At 49.1% G+C, this 25,529-nt stretch overlaps 1 protein-coding gene across 1 annotated transcript in view; it reads right to left on the bottom strand.

The window, feature by feature from the left end:
- Nucleotides 1-2,880: 2,880 nt before the first annotated feature.
- LOC144821607 (uncharacterized) overlaps nucleotides 2,881-25,529 on the bottom strand; it is a 59,699-nt gene continuing 37,050 nt past the window's right edge. Inside the window, exon 3 of the mRNA XM_078678838.1 lies at nucleotides 2,881-5,584. Coding sequence (XP_078534964.1) covers nucleotides 3,400-5,169 — 1,770 coding nt within the window. The 5' untranslated portion in view covers nucleotides 5,170-5,584 and the 3' untranslated portion in view covers nucleotides 2,881-3,399. The remainder of the gene's footprint in view (nucleotides 5,585-25,529) is intronic.

Genomic DNA, 25,529 nt, shown 5'->3' with positions numbered 1-25,529 from the left:
AGTGTTCCCTCTATTCCCCGATTCCACCAGAAAAACCTTGGTGCAGGCCCTGGTGCTTAGTGGCCTCGACTATTGCAACGGGCTGTTGGCATCGGCCAACGACGGAGTATTAACCAAACTTCAAGTGGTACAAAACACCGCTGCTAGGCTGGTCCTTAATGCCCCTCCCAGATCTCCCTCAAAACCTCTTCTGGATAAGCTACATTGGCTGTTAGTTCGCCAAAGGGTTACATTTAAGACATGTCGCGTCATCCATAAGAGTTTACACGGACTAGGTCCTTCATATCTGGCAGAAAAATTTGTGCCATATAATCCCTTCCGTACCCTCAGATCTAGCAACCAGCTCCTCCTACGAGTGCCTATTGTAAAAAAGACAAGACAGGGCGGCAAAGCTCTGTCAGTGGTTGGTCCTGTACTATGGAATAAGCTTCCTCTTATGCTCAGGCAGTGTTCGGACCACCTGACTTTCAGGAAAAAGCTGAAAACTTTCCTGTTCCAGAACTAGCCCATCTTTAAATGATTGCTCTCTTCCATCTGCTACTGGTGTTTGTGCGCAGAGATACTCCTTCGGGAGTCGATTCAAGCGCGGTATAAGCCCACAAATAAATAACAAAATAAATAAAGACACAGCATACACACCACATGCAGTGATCATGCGCTTCCTACACTGGACATCTGGACATATACATACTGGCACCCACTAGCTCTCCCTGAAGTCGAGAGCCACCTGTGTCCCCCTTATCAGATGGTTATACTTTAATATAAGACGCTCTACACAGGCTTGTCTCAGCGTACGCTGGTTTACACGGTCTTGCTTTAATATAGGACGGTCTACACAGGCTTGCCTCAGCGTACGCTGGTTTACATGGTCTTGCTTTAATATAGGACGGTCTACACAGGCTTGCCTCAGCGTACGCTGGTTTACATGGTCTTGCTTTAATATAGGACGGTCTACACAGGCTTGCCTCAGCGTACGCTGGTTTACACGGTCTTGCTTTAATATAGGACGGTCTATACAGGCTTGCCTCCATGTACTCTGGTCTACGAAGGTGTACTTTGATATAGGACGGTCGATACAGGCTTGTCTCAGCAAACGCTAATTTACACAGGATTAATTTTAATAAAGGGCAGTCCACAAAGGCTTGCCTCAGTGTACGCTGATCTACAAGGGCTTGCTTTATTATAGGACAATCTACACAGGTTTGCCTCAGCGCACGCTAATCTACACAGGCTTGCTTTATTATAGGACAGTGTAAACAGGCTTGCCACTATGTTCGCTGGTTTACACAGGCTTGATTTAATATTGGACAGTCTATAATGCTTGCATCAGTACATGCTAATCTACACAGGCTTCATTTATCATAGGACAATCTACACAGGTTTGATGTAATATTGGACAGTCTGTACAGGCTGGCCTCAGGGTACGGTGACTTACACAGGCTTGACTTAATATTGGACAGTCTATACAGGCTTACCTCAGTGTACGCAGGTCTACACATGCTTGCTTTAATACATGACAGTTTATACACGCTTGCCTCAGTGTACGCAGCTACACAGGCTTGTTTCAAATGCTAGTTCTATGGTTAATCTCTCTTTATCAACATCATCTTCCAAAGACTCAGGGGGATTGTTTTGGTGGTCCAAGAAACTTGGAGCACAGTGCAAATATTTTACTAGTTTTAACACTTAATTTGTGACTAATTCGATAAGCTCAGAGCCAAAAGGGGCTGTGGAATACAATCAATGCCTTCGAACCACACAGCGTTAACTCAAAAGAAATGTGTATTTCAAGTCATTCAAGTTAACCGCCTGTACTATTCTATGTGTCTGCACTGAGGCAAATAGGAGGTCTTTCTCATGTTGACGTAGTGTCACACTCACAAGCAGGACTTAGAAATCCAAGTGTTACCACTAGAGGTCAAGTAACTTACCAGTATCACTAGACACAGAGCAGTTCTAAATGATATATTTTATGTTTATAGATTTTAATGTATTAAAATGATTGCAATTGACCATGAGATACACTAGGGTTTGGGTAGAGGCTATCAGATGTATGAGAGGTCTTACATTGTGTGAGTGATTCTGCCCCAACTCTATTGTCCTCTGAGATGCCAGACTAGCAAATCCCGGAATCTTCTCCAGGTGTTTCAAACGTGGTCCCAACATGTGACGGACTCTTCACTGCACAAGGAATTGTTCAGTCAATGACATGTGACTGACTGGGAACCAGCCCTACCATTGTTTCATAGGCAAGTCTTTCATCCTTAATGCCCTATTACATTGCGGCAGGTTCTCAATCTGCCAGTGAAGACTCTTCCAAATCCGCTCTTCTTCCAATGATGATCTAGAGGTGGAGCCACCAGCCTCACCAGGGCCTCACCCTACCCTCAGCCTCACCCGGGCCCACCCTACCCTCAGCCTCACCCGGGCCCACCCTACCCTCAGCCTCTCTGGACATTTAAGTCAGCAACATTCTGCTTTCTGAGGCTTGTAGTTTTATTTTCCATTATAGGTTCAGACTTCAAAGTGTCCGAAAGTGAAGCACTATTGGCTAATAAGCCAGGATTGCCTGCACGTATCACACTCATGATGGGACCTCATGGCGTATATGCGCCTGCTCCTGTGCCCTGTCAACAAGGCTCGAGAGAGCTAGTCATACATACAATAGCATACAAATTAGGCAATTAATAAGGCACATCAGATAAATACTGCTAAACACTACGCCCCTATTACTAAAACACCACCACCACTTTGAGCATTGCATTTACCTGGTTTCATCCACGGAGTGATTTGAATCATACTCGGCACAGAGGAGGGCAGAACCAGGTCACTCAAAAAAGGACCCAGACTAGCATAATTCTAGAAATTCAAAGGACACGGTTACTGGCAAAGTAATTTACTCATCACTTGTCAGGTAAAGAGGTCAAACAATTGTTCTCGCTAATAGCAGTTGGCAATGAAAGCAGGAAAATAACAATTTACTAGGCCCGATACACATCTTGATATGTCCTGTAGGGGGAACATCGTTTACAACGCGGTGTTTACACCGCAGTGCCTTTACTACGGTGCCATTACAACGCAAGTCGTTACTACGACTTGCGCTGGATGGCGCTGTTGTATAAGGAATATTGTAATTTTATATTCCAACACCTTCCCTACTGTTACGTGGGCTGGTGTTAGAATATAAAATTATAATAATCCACAATCCACGCACTGTTAATCCCCTGGTGTTTAATAATCTTCGGTCTTATAATGAGACAAATGTCACACAATATAAATGGGTTTTTTTCATTGCAGATTGCAGATTTAGCATTTTTCTTTCACCCTCCCTTTAGTTTCCTAGCAACTCTAATTTAACATTGCAATACTCTGCTTGATCATTTCACCATCCTCTTGAAATCATTTTAACTTTTCCTCTTGTGCGTGCAGTCGCTGATGCTTTAAGAATGCGTTCTGGTACCGAAAGCTTTTAGGACATTCAGAGCATCTATGCGGCCTCCCTTCTGTGTGGACTTGTTGATGCCCTTCAAGAGCTTCATTTGAGCAGAAGCTTTTGTCACATTCCTTACATTTATAGGGTTTCTCTTTTTCATGGTCATTGCAGTGTTCTTGAGAAGAGGAATTATCTGTGGCACATTGCTGTTGGCCGCATTTCTTACAGGTATAGGGTTTGAGCCTTATGTGAAGTAACTGGTGTTTCACAAGAGTCTGCTTGCAACCAAAACTTGAACAACACTCAGAACATTTGTAGGGCTTCTCTCCTGTGTGGCTTCTTAAATGTCTAATAAGGAACGAAGTACTGACAAAACTCTTGTCACACTCAGTACACGGATAAGGTTTCTCTCCTGTGTGTAATCTCTTGTGTAAGCCTAACTCCGAAGCCCGACTGAATCTTTTTCCGCATTCTTCACATGGAAAGGGTTTTTCTCCTGTGTGCGTTTTCTGATGTATTTTCAGAGAAGAGTGAACAGCAAAGCTTTTGTCACATTCGCTGCACGCAAAAGGTTTCTCTCTCGTGTGAATTTTAATGTGCTTCAGCAGTGTGGATCTAAGACTGAACCGTTGTCCACACTCTTCACATGAATGTTGCTTCTCTTCTGCGTGAATTACCTGATGGTTTACAAGCCCTGATTTAAGGACAAAACACATCTGACACTTAGTGCACTGATGAGGTTTTTCTCCTGTGTGTGTTTTTAAATGTCTAACAAGACACGAGCGGACACCAAATTTCTTTCCACATTCCTGACAAACATGGGGCCTTTCTCCAGAATGACTTCTCAGGTGTGTCTGAAGCAACGCTTTCTCAGTGAAGGCTTTTTCACACTGACCGCAGGGATAGGGCTTAATCTTCATGTGGAGTTTTTGATGTCGTGCCAGACCCGAGCCGTCATTAAACCTGCGTCCACACGTATCACACGGGTAGGGTTTCACCTCTGAATGTATCACCAGATGTTTCGTAAGATAATTTTTTTCAGCAAAACATTTCCCGCACTGAGGGCACTGGTGGGGTTTCTCTCCCGTGTGCAACTTCTGATGTCTTACAAACGTTGGCTTGTCAGCAAAGTTTTTCCCACATTCACCACACACATGTGGTCTCTCCCGCTGTTTATGTATTCTTTGGTGCTTATACAAAACTGAGCGAACATAAAATCTCTTCCCACATTCCTTGCACAGATGGGGTTTTACTCCTTTGTGCATCATTTGATGCCGCACGAGAATTGAGTGGACTGTGAACCTTTTCCCACATTCGTTACATTCATAGGGTTTCTCTCCTGTATGATTCCTCATATGTACAAGTAGCTCAGAACTAAGACAAAAACTCTTCTTACATTCACTACATGCATATGGTTTCTCACCTTTATGCTTTTTTGTATGTGTCACAAGAACTGCTTTTATGCTGAAACGTTTGCCACATTCATTACATTTATACGGTTTCTCTCCTGTGTGGGTCCTCAAGTGTATGGTTAATTGTGTATTTCGAGTAAAACTCCGCTCACACTGATCACACTTGAAAGGTTTCTCTGAAGAATGGACATTTTTCGCTCTAGAATGGACATTTGGACTAGATTTAATATTGGAGCCAATATCCAGTTTTTTCCCACGTCGGTTTGATTTAGACTGCCCATTCTTTTGGGTTATTGTCAAGTTGGGATTGTTACGGGTACGCATTGTTCACCGATTTACTAATCCTGTCATTAAACTCTATGGTGTTCCAAAAGACTGGATGTGTATCCAGATGTTTTTGCACATCACAGCACTTCTAAGGTTGTTTGACGGAGTGTCTCCGGTTGCTCATACTCTGTTGCTCCACTACATCTGCCGTTGCTGGAGCATTTTTTCTTGCTTCGTTCTACAACTTGGACTTTGTTCTTCCTGCTGTTTTATCATATCGGAATTGATGATGAAAGTTTCCGATGTTCATTCTTTAGATTGACCATTCACTCAAATCGGTTTACAAATGATGGATAGATCAGTCCTCTTTTGACTCAACGCTCAGGTTTCACAAGTGACCATGTGCTAACGTCCTTTCCACAGTAGGAGCTCTGGTTGATGCACCTTCCGGAATCCGTCATAGTTCCATTCCCTGTAGGATTTAAACATTAACATTATTATAAAGCCATATGGGAAAGACAAGGGTCATTGGTTTATTAGTGAGACATTTATGGGATTAACAAAGATCAATCCTTATCACAAAGTTAATTTATACTGAAAAGACATTTCACTACTATAACACACTGTACCAAATGCATTGCCTAATTTCATGCCAGTTTAAGAGGGTGGGTCACATTCTTAACAAGCAATGGCAAAGCCAACAGGAAGTTCCTTTGAAAGGCATTAGCTGACCTTTTGGCTTTGCCAATGCTTGCTGATGGAAACAAAGGTTGCTGCCTATACAGAACAGCCCTGGCAAAAATATGTTTTAAATGAAAATGCCATGTTCCAGCTTGTATGGGTCATGATTCTATAGTGGCTGTTTGTTTTTTTGTTTTTTACACTTTAGGTAGATTTTTTTATTAACGAGAACATTCAAAGCATGGCACACCAAACCCCATAGAAGGAAACAAGCATTGGAAATGCAATAGGTCTCGCACCATTAGAGTTAGTGCTTTTAGAATTGTTTATGGGTTTTTTTTGTAAATGTTTAGCATTTTTGTTTCCTGTAGCCAATGCTAAAGAATTACAAATAAAAAAAGCCATAAACATTTCTTAAAGCTCTAACTGAAATGGTCTGAGACCTATTGCACTGTGTGAGGGTGAGGGGTTGAGGATGAGTGAGGGTGAGGGTGAGAGTGGGTGAGGGTGAGTGAGGGTGAGGGGTTGAGGGTGAGTGAGGGTGAGGGGTTGAGGGTGAGTGAGAGTGAGGGTGAGTGAGGGTGAGTGAGGGTGAGGGGTTGAGGGTGAGTGAGAGTGAGGGTGAGTGAGGGTGAGGGGTTGAGGTTGAGGGTGAGGTGTTGAGGGTGAGTGAGGGTGAGTGAGGGTGAGGGTGAGTGAGGTGTTGAGGGTGAGTGAGGGTGAGGGTGAGTTAGGGTGAGGGGTTGAGGGTGAGTGAGAGTAGTTGAGGCTGAGTGAGGGTGAGTGAGAGTGAGGGTGAGTGAGGGGTTGAGGGTGAAGGTTTGAGGGTGAGGGTGAGTCATAGACGCCACTGCTACCAGTCAGTTCCCCTCCACAGGTCCCGCTTCATGAGGCCGGTGTACTGTTGTGGTATAACTTGGCTGTGGAGCGTGACTGCATAGATTGGCCCTGGAGTGTGGGGGCTGTGAGAGTCTGGGGAAGGAGGAGCATGACCACCTAGATTGGCACTGGAGTGTGGGGGCTGTGAGAGTCTGGGGAAGGAGGAGCGTGACTGCATAGATTGGCCCTGGAGTGTGGGGGCTGTGGGAGTCTGGGGAAGGAGGAGCGTGACCACCTAGATTGGCACTGGAGTGTGGGGGCTTTGAGAGTCTGGGGAAGGAGGAGCGTGACTGCATAGATTGGCCCTGGAGTGTGGGGGCTGTGAGAGTCTGGGGAAGGAGGAGCATGACCACCTAGATTGGCACTGGAGTGTGGGGGCTGTGAGAGTCTGGGGAAGGAGGAGCGTGACTGCATAGATTGGCACTGGAGTGTGGGGGCTGTGAGAGTCTGGGGAAGGAGGAGCGTGACTGCATAGATTGGCACTGGAGTGTGGGGGCTGTGAGAGTCTGGGGAAGGAGGAGCGTGACTGCATAGATTGGCACTGGAGTGTGGGGGCTGTGAGAGTCTGGGGAAGGAGGAGTGTGGTGGCTGTGAGTTTCTGGGGAAGGAGAAGTGTGACTGCACAGATTGGCACTGGAGTGTGGGGGGCTGTGAGTGTCTGGGGAAGGAGAAGCGTTACTGCACAGTATGAGACTGGAGGGTAGGCAGCCTGGGAGTGCCTGGGGAAGGAGTAGCATGACTGCACAAAATCAGACTGTAGGGTGGGGGGGATGTGAGTGGTTGGGGATAGAGCAGTATGATGTCACAATACGAGACTGGAGATTACAGGGCCAGGGAGTAAGAGGATGCAATACAAGAGTTGAATGAGAATTTAGAAGTGAAATGGCACAGCATGAGACTGGAGGATGAGGGGTCTGTGAGTGCCTGGGGACGGAGGTGTGTGACTGCACCGGTATTAGACTGGAGGGTGGGGGGGCGTGTGAGTACCTGTGGATGGAGGGGTGTGATGGCACAGCATGAGACTGGAGGATGAGGGGTCTGTGAGTGCCTGGGGACGGAGGTGTGTGACTGCACCGGTATTAGACTGGAGGGTGGGGGGGCGTGTGAGTACCTGTGGATGGAGGGGTGTGATGGCACAGCATGAGACTGGAGGTTGGGGGACTGGGAGTGTCCAGTGTTGGAGGGAATGATGACACTGTATGAGAATGGAGAGTTGGGGCCTGAAAGTATCTTAGGATAGAGGCGTGGGGTGGCACAGTGTGGGGAGCTTTAGCGCCTGCAAGGATGGTGAAGTACGAAGTCACAGTAAGAGTCTGGAGGGTCAGGGGCCAGGGAGTTTCTGAGGAAGGTGGGTGTGACGTCGTAGTGCCATATTGGAGGGTGAGATGCTTGGGCACCTCCAGAGACGGCGGAGCGTGATGCACAACATGAGTCTTGAGGGTGAAGACCTGGGAGTGTCCTGGGATGGAAGAGTGCAATGGTACAGTATGTTCATGGGGGGTGCGTGGGGGGAGGGGCGTGGGAGTGTCTTTGAGTGGAGGGGTGTAATGTTGCAGTACAAGCCTGGAGGGGGAGAGTATTGGGCGCCCATAGGGATGGAGGAGTGTGCTGTCACAGCATGAGCCTGGAGGGTGAGGGGCTGCATAAATAATCACCTGGCCAATGCTGGTTTGTCTTGAAGCCTGCACGTTGAAAAGAAGTGTATCCTTTTGATTGGCGATTTTAATGCATTCCATAAAGAAACAAAGAATTTAGCTAAATGCAAGTTAACGTGCAAACCAATTTGGGACAACTTTAAGTTCCCTCTCGCTTACTCCCAAACGTTGACACGTATGGCCGAGCTCTAATGACCACTGTTTGCGGTGTGAGCACAGCCCCGCAACTGAGGAGCAGGGAGAACGAAGACTAGCATTCGGAGCAGTGGCAGCAAAAGGATGTATGCAGCCTACCCCTGCTGAGCACCTTCTCATATAACTGTACGTGTGCAAGGGGACAGTATAGTACATGGCGGGACGACGCATAAAAAGATACCGAAAGGCGACGGCACACTCTCCTGTGCAATGCCCCATTCCCTAGGAAATACCAGTGAAGCCATTAAACTGCTGGAAACTCCCCAGAGAAAGTATTTTCACCAGGGCAGATATGCACTGCACAGGAAGTGTTGGATGCGGCCACAGGACACTACGCACCACTGACACAGAGTTATACAGGTCGGGTGGCTTTGGTCTGCGGAAGGTTAATCCCCAGCATCGGTCCCTGTTGCTTGTTTCACACTGTTCTACCTGCTGCTTCAGGACGCCGATCGCCAAAGTGGTCGGTGAAGAGAGAGGAGCCAGTTAATGTAGAAGGGACGCACGCAGCAGCTCGGCATGCTGTGAAAGCCAGCATCACTCCGCAAGAAAAGACAGATGGCAGAGAAGTGCAATAGACAAGAAAGGGTGGAGGGGGCAGGGGAGGAGGGGGCAAGGGAGGAGGGGTCCGGGGAGGAGGGAAGGGCCAGAGGGACTTGATGGGAGTGGTGGGGGGGAGGGGGAGGGTATAGAGAGGGAGAGGAGGAGAGACAGGACAGGGGGAAGCAGCAGAGACACGGGGGTAAAATAAACAAACAAGCCTTTCACCGTAACACGGCTGGCAGGGGAGGGGGCGGAGAGGGGAGAGGTGCGACACGGCAGTAGGAGGAGGAGGGGGGAGGAGAGTAGGGGAGGCACGGCCTAGCGGCAGGCAGGCAGGGGAGGAGAGGAGGAGGGGGGAGGAGAGTAGGGGAGGCACGGCCTAGCGGCCGTGCAATCAAGTAGTGAGGGGGCGGAGCTGGGGGAGGCTGTGAGAGAGAGTAGGCAAGGCAGGCGGCTGGGGGCATGTGCACGCGCTTTTAAGCTCAATGCACATGCGCATTGAGCTTAAAAGTCACGGGCACTGCAAGGAATCGCCACGATTCCTTGCAAGTTAGATAAAGTCTGGATGAGCCCCTATAGTCTCGCTTGCTCGATGCGCATGCGCATCGACAGGCGAGACCTAAAAAGACACAAACAAACATCGCTAAGTGATTCTTTTCCAAAACAGCTTGTAAGGTGTCATCAGATGTTGTCTTTATGCCGAATGTGTAACAGAGTTAAAGTCGGACACAACACATTCAGTGCTCAACATATACATGGTTGCGGAGACGTCCCACTGATCACTGTTTAACTCCTCCCTCAGAACCTAGTTGGATAAAGAGACATGCACAGTGTTTGAATCTACACAGTTCCAGTGTGAAAGTTTCTTGGACATTGCTCATTGAGAGTTAGCAGCTCTTCACAGCACATTCAACTCACTCCTTCTGCTACACAAATAGATCCTTCCTGAGCGCATCTCTTGTGTCTCGGGGTCTACGCTGGAGAGCCTCCATCATGGCGATGTCCGATGCCATATTTTTGCGAGTAGCAGCGTCTCTCAACCAGTCTCTGGTTTCCGGCATCAGACCTTTCATCCAGGCTCACAGTAGGCAGCGCTTTGCAAGAATTAATACCACCCCCAGAGGTCTGATAGGCTGTTAGATCAGTTTAACGTACCCCAAAAGTAGCAATTTAGTGGAATTCTCTCCATCGAATCCTGCCACTTTCCTCCAATACATGCCCACCCAAGGACAGCTCGATGCTAAATGATTAAAGTCTGCCTCAGCATTCTTATATCTGGACCAATTAGCTGCCTGGTCAAGGTCAATCTTATTTAACAAGCATTTACAATGCAATGGTCTCGGCATTCTTAAAGTTAGAGCTATTGGCATTGCTCTGTATTACCCATATTGAGACAAAATCTGCACCTCACAATTGAAAGCTCTGTAAGTTAAAGCACCCTATGTTCTAAAATTGAACTTGCTTGCACAACTTTGCACATCACACACTGTTTACATTATCGGCAGTGGGCGTGAGATGGTGTAAACACGCAGAGAAAACAAGGGCATAATATCAGCTGTGGCACTGCCAGCACAATCTATGTTGGGCATTAGTTGGTATCAGCCTGCAGCCACGCTCTGCACTTTTCATGGCCCCTAGAGTGTACAATACATAGGGCCTGTGCAATAATGAGTAAACAACACCAACTCCTCTCCACCCCCCAGAAAGATGCCACGAAGGGGTTATCTGTTAGCAAAACAGATGCATTTCACACAAAAACCCGTGCCCTCGCTCTCTCGCCCCACACATGGCATCAAGACAACTATGGCACGTGATGGGTTTAGCTACAGTCTAGATTTCCTACAACCGCATCCCAGAACTTTCGGAGCAAGCTAGCATACCGCGTGACGCCTTCATAAGTGCATTACAGATTCAAATCCCTTTCAAGAAGCAGGGCACACAAAAGGCTGACAGCTCTTAACTGAAAGGGAAAGGCTTCGCCTGCAGTATTTCCCAGGTAGCCTTTCCAGTAGAGGTTCATGAAACTATATTTCCATCTTCTTGAAATATTTATGAGTTCTCAAAGATCACTCTATGAAAGAAATAGGCCTGGAAGCAGGAACATAAAAGAGAAACACATTGATGTTTAAACAACTAAAAGCAAGTGTAAGGGGTAGCGCAACCCACATATCAGCACAGAAGATGAGGAATGAGAAACAGGCTCTGGAGAAAACATGGTTTATTTTCCCTTTACCTTGCAGATTCTGGACTCGGATGTCGCTTATCTGTCCAATCAGCTCCTCCCGCTGGAACCAGTCCTGTTCGTGCCCGGCCATGGTGGCTATCCAGGGTGAAATGATAAATGCTGGAAACACACACCAAACGGTTCAAAGAGAGCGTGGCGGCGGAGGGGTCCTGTTCCTGTGCCGGGGGGAGGAGGGCGGAGTGCAGCAGCTTCCCAGCTCAGGGAGCAGAGCGGGAGGGGGACGGCCAGGGGGTGGGGGCAACACCACATGTCAAAGAGAACCAGTGGGGGGGCGGCACTCTGCTGACCAGGATCACACCTGGTGTGCCCGAGAAGCTGGGATGAGTTATGGGTAATCCTGCCCAGGATCACACGTGGTCCCGTCGATGACCTGGTGGGGGGTTTCGGCCAGTCTGTCCGAGATCACACGGTGTCCGCGAGAAGCGGGTGGAGAGATGCCGGAGGGTAGTGGAGTCCCAGCGATAAAGGTGCTGAGACTCCAGCTGGGGGGTGTGGGCCAATTGATACTGCCCTGGATCACACGTGTGCCAGGGAGGCGCAGGGACTCCAGCAGGGAGTTAAAGCGGTGAGTACTGCCCTGGATCACACCGTGTGCCAGGGAGGCGCTGGGACTCAGGCAGACTACCGTGGATCACACTGTGTGCCAGGGAGGCGCCAGGCTTCAGCCTAGTCATTGGCCTGGAGTTGGCTATGTGGCGGCGAATGACGAGGGTTACATTTGGAGTCTGTCACGATCCCCTTTGGAGGATCCCTTTGCACAAGATCACATCATGGAAGGATGCTGTGCTGTGAACACCGCTGTACCGGTGAAGTCTGATTGGAACTGGCAGCAGTAGCACCAGCAGGACCTGAAGGTGTTAATTGAGGGAGCAGCGACCGTAGGAGCGGGCAGTAGTGCCAGCAGAGGGCTGGAAGGGTCTGAGCAGGCACCCCTGGTGAGATGATCCGAGGGTACAGACACTACATGTAGGATTGGTGCACTCGGCGCATGACTTTAAGTATGTTGATCCCTGTGACAAACTACGTTTCCATTCACGCCAATGTCTATATTACACTACATGCCCCAGCGCGCTATGATTCGACAAACCCCCCCGCCCCCTATCTATCCCTTTTTGGGTGATGTAGTTTTTCTTTCTTACATGGCGCTTTGAAACAGACGAGGCGGTATAAAACTACAACCCCCTTTTCTTCCTCATTTCCGGTACAGTGTGCGTCCGCGGTCAAATACCATTCAAAGTCGTTCGTTCTGCTGCCGGTTTTCTCCTTCGTCTCCTGATCCCGTAGAGGTGACCTGGGCCAGTGTGGAGGTTGCAGCCGCCGAGTGAATAGACTTCTCGCCTGCTCCGTGACTACTTCCTCACCATGGTCAGTGGGCGTTCTTCTGTAATTTTCGGACATTTAGGCGTCATGATGTTTGCTATTATTTCAGGGATTTAGAATCCGTAGCAATGCAGAGCCCGAGGCTGCAAGCTCCGGGAAGGCGTAAATCCCGACTCAGGCTAGATCAGCAGCGGGTTAGCACTTCTTTGCAGGTTTATGTTCTGTGGGGTATCGGCAGTGTTGTGTAATTGGGAGAGCGCCTCAATGCAATGGGTCCTGGAGGGAAGCACTTCCGGGTCGCCGCGGGCAGCGCGGCGGCCCCTTCAGGTCACTGCAGGCATTGCGTCTGAGCGCTTCACAATAGGAACAGAAATGATCCATGAGAAGATTACGATACGAGTGAACAGGTTACAAAAGCAGACGTTAAGTTACATGAGGCAAAAGTGACAATTATGAGCAAACAAAATACAAGAGGTAGCAAAGGGTACATTACAGGAGGAATAGACTGGGACCTCGGCGAGAGGGAGGGTGTGGGGGGTGGGACTTAAAAAAAGAGACAGAAACGCCCACGGATCGCATCAAGGCGGGGAAAATAGTAATTGACACACATCTCTTCCAATGGCTAGCCTCCATTTACGAAGCTAGCCAATGGAAGAGAGAGGCAGAATAAAGCACACTATTGAAGTCATAAAATCTCGGGCTCCGCCCACACTGCTTACGCAGTGTGACGCTAGGCCCGAGACCTAAAAACTGGGAGAACAATTGTAGGAAATGGGATCCCCGGCCGACCAGAGCTTGTGCCAGTCAGTCAGAGACCACCACTCCCCCGTCAGGGCCAGGGGGTCACCCACCAAGACAACCCCTACTCGCCCTCTAGGTAACGTGGCGCGAGCAGCCAGGCCTATCTCGGAGGTCATGTGTAAAGCATTTGAGCACGCACCCCCAGCGACAACCTCCCGGGCCCCCCCACAAAAGGAACTCCACACAAGATATATATGAAAATAGCTTTTGTATTGAAGAACACACTTCGACAGGAATACGCAATTCACAAGGTGCCAGGGGCACGGGCAGGGTTTACAAGGGACTATATACAGGGCAGTGCCATGGGGCCACTGCCAGGGATATGCACATGATGGAACTGGCATCTGAACACATAACCACTGGGAGCTTCCTAGAACTAGCTCTAGAACACATTCACCCAGGAGCTTCAGGGAACTAGCGGTAGAACTCACTCTAACCAGGATTACAGGCATGGGACATCGGATACTCAGGAGGGAAGGAAGGACAAAGTACATAACACAATAGAGGCATCATCAGAAGGCAACACGTAATACTCTCAGAGTCACAATTAACATTAATCAATACTTCCAGCAGGCAATGTCACGATGTTCAGGGCAGGCCGCAGGTAGCCAACAATACCTAAACGGGGCAGCTGCCCACGAAGTGCTGGGCAGCCGTAGAGCAAGGATGGGGCCCTTGTGGGAGCCTCGCAGGCTCTGAAGGAAAAGGCACCAAACGGTGGAGCCTCTCGGGCTCGAAAATAACTGGACGGAGCCTCGTAGGGCACGGGACACTGGGCCACGTGGGAGCCTCTCGGGGCTCAGGGGGCAAGGCCACGGTGGAGCCTCCTCGGGGCTCGGGGGGTAAAATATAGATGGAGCCTCTCGGGGCTCAGAGGCCAGGAATGCCGATGGAGCCGCTCGGGGGGGGTAAAACTGTGGCAGGCGGGGTCCCCCTCGGGGGACCCGGCATCACTGGGGGCCCCAGGGGCCGTGACTGAGCCTAGCGGGGCCCAGGGACAAAGCTGCGGGCAGGCGGGCCCCCCCCTCGGGGGACCCGGCATCACTGGGGGCACCGCGGGCCTCTAAACACATGGCGCTCGCGCTGGAGGGGAGGGGCGGGCACCGACAATGTGCCCCGAAGCCCCGCCTCCCCTCCGGCAGCACTCACCGGTCGGCGGGCCGGCGCGCCGGTCTCTCCTCGCTCTCCGGGGCTCCCTCTCGCTCCTGGGGGCGCGGAGTAGGCTCCCGCCGCTCCCTGCATGCTCGGCTTTCACTCCTCCGCCTCTGCAGCTCCCCGGGCCGCCGGCCAATCAGAGCGCGGCCCGGGGAGACGTCATCAACACAGCCCGGGCCGGCAGCCAATCAGAGCGCGGCCCGGGGAGGGCCTCACGAGGGTCCCGGGCTGCGGCGGTGAACACGGGGGAAATTGACGAGGGCCAGGCTCCCTCGATAAGGGCAGCAATGACGGGGCAAGCGAGGTAGGCACTCGCTGGGGGCTCGGGCCCCCTCCCACGAACGGGCAAATGCCGGGTGGGCACCGGCTTGTAGAATATAGCGCTCCCAGCGCTAGGAGCAGGAAGGCAGCGCCCCAAGGCGCTAGGACGGCAGGAAAGCGCTAGAAACCGGGATGAAGCGCCCCAAGGCGCTAGGACAGCAGGAAAGTGCTCCCAAGCGCTAGAAGCAGGAATGAAGCGCCCCAAGGCGCTAGGGTAGCAGGAAAGCGCTCCCAAGCGCTAGGGCCATAGATAGCAGAGTCCAAAGGAAGTCCAGGATCCCAGTAGTCCAGGAGCAGGGCAGGGCTCAGGGAGGCAAGCCCTTCCCCTGAGCCCCAGCAGCAGCATGCCCCTGGCAGGATTCAGTCAGGACAAGCAGGCAAAAGAGAGAGAGAAGAGGGCTCACCCTCCTTTTATACAGGAGACCCCTTTGTCTAAAAAGGGGCAGGCAGGGTGAGAACCAGCTAGAATTGGTTATATGGAATTTCTTGTTACTGGCCAGGCTAGGACACCAGACGCACCCCAGGTGGGTGGAGCCAGCATTGTGGGGGAAAGCCCAGACCCATACAGGACACAGGCACAGCCCCTCCCTCACACCAGCATGTTAATCTCTCCATTCACAACCGGGGCAGACCCACACAGACTCCTGGGGTCAGGCTCCCCAGCTGGCTTCAGCCAATCATGCGCCAGCATACTTACTGCACACACACACCGATGTCTAGAAGTGGCACTTCCCTTCTAGTCACACACACGCCGCTTACATCATCTTTCAGCATTCAATCACACGAGTCCACACATACCAGACTCGAGCCTGTACACCCCACGCACCAGGAACTATCAGGGACACACCCATTCCCCATGCAGTCCTATGGGAGGGCAGGCTTCTCTCATCTACACGCACTCAGAGTGGGAATCACCATCCCCAGGTCACATATAACAAGCACAACTTCAGGGGTGGACCTGCCAGAAGGGCCCAGTCCAACAACAATATAATCTATTAATGATTATAAAATGAATATAAAATGATAACGTTTAGGTCTACAATTGCTCGACACCCTTTAAGTTGGCGCCTACTAGTCCTTCCACACCACTGGCTCAATTATTTCTCCAAAGTCTGGTTTACACCTCCCGTGTATATTAGTTCAAGTCAAGACAACTGAGTCAGTATATGGGTTCTACAGCCGGGATACCCAGCACCTGTTCTAGGGATGTTGTAGCATTTCTTTGAGTAGAGCTAAGTCTGATGCCTCATCCGGGAAGGATGGCCATACCATTCCTGCAGCGTGCCTTAATCCAAGCTAGTCACAAATGTCTGCCTGTGTCAGTACTCTCACCCTCAGGAATTCACCCATTGTTAGAGACCAAGGGTCAAAGAGTCTGTTCACCTTTAGGAAACCTGCTCTTTTGAGTCTGGCACTGCCCCCTGTCTAGCACTGGAGGGAGTGCAGGATTATCGAGTAACAATAGCTCTGGAGCGTATACCCGAGGGAGACTACAGCATTTCACCATCGTCCTGAATGACCAGCTTACTTCACTGTCGTATCAAGGGACGAGGCAGTGGCGTTGCCCTATAAGTTCTTTCGTATCCCATATATTCTTGGTCCCTATCGATCAGCAAATGCAGTAATTTACATTAAGAATCAAACCAGTAAGTCGCACAGTGCGGTTTTCCAGAAGGATAACAGAGTTCCCTTCCCGCAACTTCAAAAGCACCTTCTGGTCATCGGGATAGGTAGGTTGTTAAAATCCTTCCTGCTTTTGACAGCGGCAGAGTGGGCCATCGTTTCACTCCGCTCGCTAGCTTTTCAATGACAGGGTCATAGTGATCTTGTATAAAGCAAGGCTTTGCCCTCTTTGTATACCAAGATAGCAAAGCGAACAAGCACATCATCGCAGCGGACTGTCCAGCCGAGGTTCCAGTGAAGCTGCTGTGTGGGGACCCATTCCTGATTTGTTTCAATTAATATTTGCAGTAGATGAGACCCCAAATCTGTTCATTTCTTTAACTGTATATATTAAATTAACATCAGGGTCTGTCACAAATAAGACAGCATATAGAGACAGCAACACAAGTTTATATGGAAATGTGATGCCTCTGAGAAGATACTTTCCATGTAGCTAGGCTGCCATAAGCTTGTTATCCAGCACAATGAGCAGGGGTGGGTGCACAGCCCTGCCACGTCTCCCTATGAATGCGAAACGCAGGTAGAACTTTTGATAGTTATTCAAGCTACGGGATCAGTATAAGTGCTCTATAAGACAAAAAATGTTAGTGCTTAACCATGGCTACTCCAAGAAATAAGAGGCCTTCTCCACATCCAGACAGATGGCGAGGGCATTGGCCTCGAGTTCATTTGTGCCATGCAGCAAACAGCAATCTCAAGATATTGAAAGTGACTATCCGGTACAAAGCCTGACCGCTCTGATAGCACCAGTGCTTTCATCAGAACCATTTTAGCTGCTACCCAAGCCAAGATCTCCAAGTCAACATTCAGGAGAGAGATTGGGAGGTATGATCAGCAGTCCTGAGCAGGGTTGTATGGACTGTGACAGAAAATGGGTCTGGCCACCAAAATAGAAGTGGCCCTTAGTAATGAATTAGTGGACGATGTTTGCAAATTAGGCATTTTTATATTTTTTAAACGCACACCGTGTAACTGTTTTGCATGCTATGGAAGACTGGGTAGATTTGAGCTTGTTGCAGGCAATGCTGGTTTTAATAGCAATTAAATCAACAGTACAAAATGACCCGGCAGACCATGAAGGAGTCCCATAAACAGCTAAACAACCACCAGACACGCTGACCTGTCACACCAGCTCATGGGGCACTGCCTGGTTGCCCTATAGGCTAGTCCGACCCTGGTCCAGAGGATCCTTACTGGTTTTTAAGATGGCCAGAGTTATTCCTTCCCGGCATTTACACTCCCCGTTGCCTCGGAGTCCAGTCAGCGCAAACAGAACCTCTGGAGGAGGAGCTAAACCTTTGTAGAATAGTCTCTCTACTGCCCGCCACGTCTCATTGGGATTTGCTGCTGGGGTGAATTATACGGTCCTGGAGAGAGAGGAGGAGAGGTTGAGTAGTGGCCATCTTTTTTACCTCTATGGTCATATGATGACATACATGAGTTCACATGTTAGCGCATATATGTGCATGTGTCACCATGCATGCTCACCAATGGAAGGACAGGGGAGCAACGGAGGAAAGGGCAACAAAGTATGAAAAAAGTACTTCTTGGAATGTGACCAATGGAAGAATACAAGTCATCCGATAAAGGGATGGTAAGGAAGCTATGCTCCATGAACGGAACAAACAAAAGAAGAGTTAGGCAAGCCATCACATAAAAAGCAAGCACATGATTGACAAGAAAGCCCACCAATGATAAACAGCGGCATGACCCAAAGCCCATACATAGTAAGAACAGGTATGTACACAGTAAGTCTTTTGACAACAGACATCTACAGCAAGGCCTAAAATATATACCAATGCATTGAACCTGGCAACGCCCACTTCAGCCTCCGCCCAACAGATTAAAGTGTTCTACAGAAGATGGGGTACACTGGGGCGCCTCCCTCCAAGTCACCCTGTAAACAGGTGCTGGCTTCCCGGCTAGCATCACTTCACTGGTGGAGCGCACAATGTGTAGGCCTGAAAGCGGGATACCGGGTTCTCTTCGAGACTTTGCAGTCGCCCCCGGTTTGAAGGAAGCAGATTTCCTTGCATGATGGTTTGGAATTTTAAGAGCGAAAGAGTGGAGAATGAATTAAGTAAACACGAGTAAAATGGTTTGAAAAGTAAAGAAAAAAATTGCAAACGCAGCATTGGCAGTGCCATCGGTTCTGGGGTGAAAAGCCGCCCCTACAAGATGTGGTCAAGTTTTAAACGTGCAGTTTGGGCTAAGCACGTCACCCGTGAGCGCACAACAACAAATCCTAAAGTCAAACAAGGAGGAAAACAATATAAATTCAAGGTGTGCAATCCGCCCCATTTGCCACATATCTCCATATCTTTTCATCAGTGATTAAAAGTGGCCTTGGCTGTGCCCTGCTGAAGTGGTTTGATGAGAGCGAGAGAGGGAGCTTTACACTTGCTTTAGCGCCTTGAGGGAACAGCAGAACACTAGACTTCGTGGGTCACAGCAAAGTTTAACCTGTTCAGCCGCAGCTTCGGGACCGACTCAGATGAGAGATGCAAGGGGCAGGCTGGCAGCCAATATATTCCATAAAGATCGGGACTCTGTTCAAGGACTACAACAACCATGCCCCTCAAGTTTATTCGCAGAGAGACGCCGATGTTGAAAGTAACCCGGAAGCGGCCCCGAAGGACTCCGGAAACACTTTTGACGGCCCAATGAAAGGAGGCCGATTTCAAGGGGAGGGGTCTGAGACCGGTGGCGCGAGAGGAACAGGAAGGGCGACGAGCGAGCGGAAGAGTGAGGACAGGGGAGTCGAGAAAGAAGACGGGGGACCCGAGAAAGAAGACGCGGGACCCGAGAAAGAAGACGCGGGACCCGAGAAAGAAGACGCGGGACCCGAGATAACGGACGCAAGACCATCAGAAAACCCCGAGGAACCGGGGGAGAGCTGGTGTGAAGACTGGTGGTGTCAGGAAGATGCTGGGGAGAGGCCGCAACTCTGGAGAGTTGCGGTGGAGCCGGTGAGTGACAATGGCTCGAGGGAACCTGGAGTTGGGTTGTGGGAAGCGGGTGGGGGTACCGGGCTGGGCTACGGATAGAGAGTCCTTCTACATTTCGCCCTAGTTTGCAGGAATATCCCGGCAGCAAGTTCACAGATCTTTTTAGGGACTCGAGTGTATGAGTTTCTTTGCCATCACAACCTGAATTGTATATGTCAATTATGTTCAGAACTTTCTACCCCAAACACCACCCTAAAACTAAAACTCCCTAGGCACTAAATAAGTTTCCCTCCCTCACTAATCTAACCTCAGCACAAAAGAACGTCTGTCAACACCAAAGGTGTGGTGAAGGTATTACTCTTATGTATACGTACATCAACCCCTTATCCCACGGCTTTCCCTTTTTTTCCCTCCTATGAGCCTCCGGGGAGACCACCTTAGCACAGAGAAAGAGGAGCAAGAACCACCATCCTTGAAAGCCCTATCAAGCTCAAGTTCGTCACACGACACTTCGAAAGAGGAAAAGTCACCCACACACCCCATACCCTCCACTGTTGAAAATAAAAATCCTCCTTTTTGAAAATTCATACAGCCTCCTCGCCTGTTTATCAAACCCGCCCTCCCACAGCCTTATACCCAGAGAAGTTATATGCCACGGGGAGGATAAATACCATACCGGGATATCCGCATTCTACGCCTAATGTTCTTTTTGCAGGGGATGCTGATGAAATGCATAATGTGCTTTTACGCCTAATGCTCCTACCCTGAGGATGATGTCCCCTGCTAGTGTATGTCTCGTCTGATCCTTCCTGATTCCAGGCCTATGGTGAATGTCAAGCTAAGAGGTTTTATTGCAGATGTTCCTGCCTAATGTGTTATGACACAGTGATCTACGCTTCAGGTTCCTACCTGATGCCAAATGTTAATGCTTTACATCTTCATTGCAGGATTGAGATGGATGGACGGACCTTTTTCACGTATCTTTTGTCCCTTAGCGATGGTTCTGGCAGCGGCCCGATTGGCCCTGCCATGTAAATAATCCCTTGTAAATATTGCCCTGGCGCCAGTTGGCGTAGTATAGCGAATATTGGGATTACTATTGTATGTTTGACACAATACAAAAGTTATTCTTTTCTTTTCACCTAATCTGGTGTGGTCTCTTTTTGTGGTGTCACTTGTGTGTCGCCTGTGTGTACTGCGTGGATGCTTTGCACATGTCCTCGGGAGTTTGTCCCGCCTGCTCTGCACCACGCTACCCCATTTCTAACACTGCTAGAGCGTCAGACACACTCTTAGTCCGCCGCATTTCCACCACCATCTTGGAAGTCCCGTCCGAATGCGGTACGGGATTACATAAAATAACAGAAAAGTTCTGGCTCCAAATTCAGAAAAGATTACAGTTCAAGATCCTGACCCACGACTACAAGGCCTTGTACAACGAAGGACCAGCATACATCAATAAACACCGGACCTTCCACCAACCAACCTGACACCTTCGATCAGCTTCCCTCTCCCTCGCAGACACCCACGGATCTGCAAAGCCAACAGCAGAAGACGCTCCTTCTCACACCTGGCTCCCAAAACTTAAACCAGCCTCCCCCTGCATCTGAGGACCGCACCATCACTTCAGCAATTCAGGACGCACACATGGGAGACGTGCACTCTAGACCTCTTTCACAAGAGTAAATGGCAGAGGGTTACTTCACGCTTTATTTAGTAAGGGCTACTGACGGCCAAGCGTTTAATCACCAGGCGATGGAAGTCGCCTGAACCTCCCTCCCACATAGCCTGGAAGCGATTGCTTTTGGTATGAGCTCAAGATGAAAGCAGCGCGCTGCATACGGAAGACACCCTGGGGCGGCAAACGATCCTAATGGCTGCCAACTGGGACACCATACTACATGATATCCAGAATGAACGACACTCAGACTCTGACCACTCAACCATCACTGACTAGGTAGAAACACCAGACACTACACCTCAAACGAAGCATAGCAACCATGCGCAGAGGATGACGACTTTGTGCAGGCGCCTCACGCCTCCAGGTCCTATTGGGTTAACCATAGGGTGATGTGCATAATGCTACATCCTTTCGGACACCTGGGAGGGGGCGGGTGTACTGGAAAGACTCAAGGTGGGAAAAAACTCCCCCAGTTTTTTGTCCTTTCCCCCATATACCTTTCTGACGATCGTGACTACCAATAATCTCACTGCTAGTCTTCGCCCACAGCTACCCGCCATGCTTTAGGCCACATCGGGAAGCATAAGAGCTTCGAATAATGGCTCCTGCACCTTGTGAATCCTGTACTTCTGGGCATCACAAGCGTGCCCACTCTCGACCGTGTAGGCACTGATCACCTACGTACTGGACGTTCTTTGCATCGTTTCTCTATTTAACATGTTCTTTCTCATGCAATAAGGATGTATGTTTGGCGAATATTAACACCTTGCCTGCGTCGAACGTTCAGCTCCAGTGCTGAGTGTTCGTAAAACAGGTGCGGCACAGTCGCTCGAAAAAAGGATGGGGCACCGTCGGCCAACGGACGTTCGCAGCACTACCAAGGTAGTGCACGTGACGGCCGTTGGCCGACAGCAGCAGCCAAGGGGTTAATACTGAAATGTCAACCCCATACTATGCTTATGCACTATTTTTGAAAAACAAATAAATTTAAACAACAAAATCACTCCAGCAATTCAGAAGATAACTAAAGACCTGGCTGTCTAAATGATGAAACCCACGCAGCAGCAAACAGCACCAGCACATAGAGACCCCCAGGGGTGATTTACTGTGCTCTACAAATATCTTATTATTCGAATGATTGATTGAAAGCGCAGTCCACAAGCGTTTAAAAGTTACAAACAGAAACAACCTTGAGAAACCATGCATTTGGACCAACACACAATTCCAAGTAGTTTCCTATTGTGTTTATACTTTCAGTCTAAACAAATAATGTGTTATCTGATCTTTGTATCTGTATACTCAGATATTTCATCCACTGTTATGTTGTTCTGTATAGCGCAGTAATCTCTCAGGAAGGTATCCAGGCGCTTGTGAACCTGTAGATTTGAGACAGGAGTCACCGAGCACATCGGTCGCGGGATGGCACTTTCCATCCGCTGGAAAAAACTGAAGTACATTTTCTAATAGATTCTTTGTTCTTGTTGCTTCATATTTTATCGTTCCACCCGATTGTGACGTTTATTGCAGTATCGATTCAGATCACGTTTATTTTCACTTTTTGTTCAATATTTCGTAAAAGCAAAGGACAGATACTAGTCATATGTGCAGCATCCAAATGTCTCCATCCAATGTGTTTTGAGCCAATTGCGCTTTATCTCTGAGCAAAACCAACCATCAACCCTCACTCCACCAACACCAGCATAGTGGGTGACTCTACTACCCTCCAAAACTCTGCTGGGATGTGTCAGTCTCCACCAGGACAGTAAGTGACACAACTACCCTCCAAAACTCTGCTGGGATGTGTCAGTCTCCACCAGGACAGTAAGTGACACAACTACCCTCCAAAACTCTGCTGGGATGTGTCAGTCTCCACCAGGACAGTAAGTGACACAACTATCCTCCAAACTCTGCTGGGATGTGTCAGTCTCCACCAGGACAGTAAGTGACACAACTACCCTCCAAAACTCTGCTGGGATGTGTCAGTCTCCACCAGGACAGTAAGTGACACAACTACCCTCCAAAACTCTGCTGGGATGTGTCAGTCTCCACCAGGACAGTAAGGGACACAACTACCCTCAAACTCTTGATTCAGAATACACCAAGGAGGACTTTATCACCATCTCACCCATCACTGGGTTAACGCACAACCTTCCATAACCAAAATATGGACTCTCTCACCAGCCTCAAGTACTTGAAAAGACCATAAGAAAATGTGTAATCTGGTTTGAAAATACCACCACATCCCTCTTCCAACAATAGTCCCCTGGGGTCCTTACAGAAGCTTGGTTAGCTACCAAAATGATAGTATTCTCGTTGTAGACTGCTTCACTCGGTTACCCAGTCCGGAGAGCGTTCTTTGTATACATAAGCAAGCACTGTGGTCCATAGTGCTTTGGCCGTTTGCAGAAGTAAACACAGACTTATTGTAACTCGCACCAGGTTACCTACAGCTCACTTGCGACTGTTAACTAATAGATAATTCATAGATTTATAACAACGTCCAGTACTTGTTAAAAAGCTAGATACAGCAAAAGCGTGTTTTTTGATCTTAAAGAGTCTGTAAAAAAGTAAGAGCTGGTCTGTATAACCTACAATTGTGGAATTTTACAATGGCCAATAAAAACAACCTGGTATATTTTCCATAAAATCTACAAACATAAGCAAAGTAGAATAAGGTTTGCTATGATACTGGATCGCAAGGGCAGGGTGGGCGAGTATTAGTCTCGCAAGAGGCAAGAGGGAAGCCGGTAAAGGTGGTTATGAATCTCCACAGCGGAATCTCGTCCACTGACTTGGGGTGCACAAGAAGCAGGTTCCTGTGCCTGCTGTCGTCTGTAAGGGTAGGTACTGTCTTTTGGTGTTCTTTAAATCCCTCAGTCGATGCCGAGCACGCATGAATCCAGTGCTGAAGCCAGCAGTAACCCACCTTAATTTTACAGGCAGGGTTGGTAACAAGATCAGACCTCGCGAGTTCACCGAAGGAACTATGACCATGAGCCCCCCATGCTATATTCATGCCCCGCTCACAGCGAAGGCCATCTTTAATCACTTGGTGGTAAAACAGGGCACGAGGATTATTCCAGGTCAAAGACCAAGGCAAGAATGGTGAAAGCTTGATGAGGTCTTCAAAGTAATGAAGTCCCGGTTCCTCGTGACAAATAAATGGGTGCAACTAGAGTGTGGAGATAAGAGCATCCAAGAGAATCAATCTTCTTCCCTCTGGATGCTGTTCACGTTAGGATGAGCCCCAAACACCCGCCCGTGGCTACCGAAAGACATTGCATTTTATAAATGTCGAGAAGCAGCCAGCGGTTTACCAGCCATCAAGGGAGCCAGGTTAAAAAGCGCCAATGGACCGAAGCCATATCATCTGCCTGACCGAGATGCTAGAATGCCAGAGGCCGGATGATTCAATCTCAGATCAGCAAAACACACCACTGAGGACAACATGTTAGAACCGATATACACGGCTTGAATCTGAACGCCTTTGGGTCGCAGACCGTTCCATGAGATTTGGCACACTTTATGTCCATATCTTGGTCCGTCATGAACCTGGTGCGCCCTTGAAGGACAGGTCACAGGCTCTTTGGCGTGTGTGCCAATAACAGCGCGTCATCTGTGTGTAATAACGCCGGCGCCTGAAGACTGCCGTTCAGTGGGACTACTTGTCCACAAGAGGTTAAAAATTGGCAGAGAGCGTTAAAGTAAAGAATAACTACAATTGGGGCTAAAATACACCCATGGCGGACTCCTCTCTCTATCATGAATGGCTCGGCCCAAGTCTGCCCCAGCATTTAGATTTTGATGAAAAGTAGCCACAAAGTGTACTAGGGCTGGGTCCGAGCTTTTCACCGCAAGTAATGGGGCTACTTGGATCTAATCACCCGGTCAAAGGCGGAGGAGCGGTCCATGAAGGCCCGGGGCAGAGGGCAGAGCTCAGCCGCGACTGATAAACAAATAGTCAGTGCAAGGGACAGACACTGCTCCAGTGTACCGAGGCCCCCGGGACCTTCTTGTGGCCCAGCGCCTCAACCGGTTAAAGATATTTCTCCCAGGATGTTAGCCTGCACGATAACACCTGGGGTCAGATCAGCCCCCCTTCTTAAAGATGGGCACGAGGACAGACCCTAAACTGCATAATGTCATCACTGAGGACGTCCTGCTTTGGTCGCAATGACAGACCTGTCGTAAACTGTTGCAACATCATGAAACTGTTGCATAAAGACAACAATAAAAACATCAAACGTATGTTGCTTGAAAGCGTTTATACTCGCAGTCTACGCGGTACATACAACGCACACGCATGTATT

This window comes from Lissotriton helveticus, chromosome 2_2, assembly GCF_964261635.1.
Source record: "Lissotriton helveticus chromosome 2_2, aLisHel1.1, whole genome shotgun sequence".
Classification (NCBI taxonomy): Eukaryota; Metazoa; Chordata; class Amphibia; order Caudata; family Salamandridae; genus Lissotriton; species Lissotriton helveticus.
The sequence above is the reverse complement of the archived record's forward strand: the minus strand, read 5'-3'. Positions and strand labels throughout refer to the sequence as shown.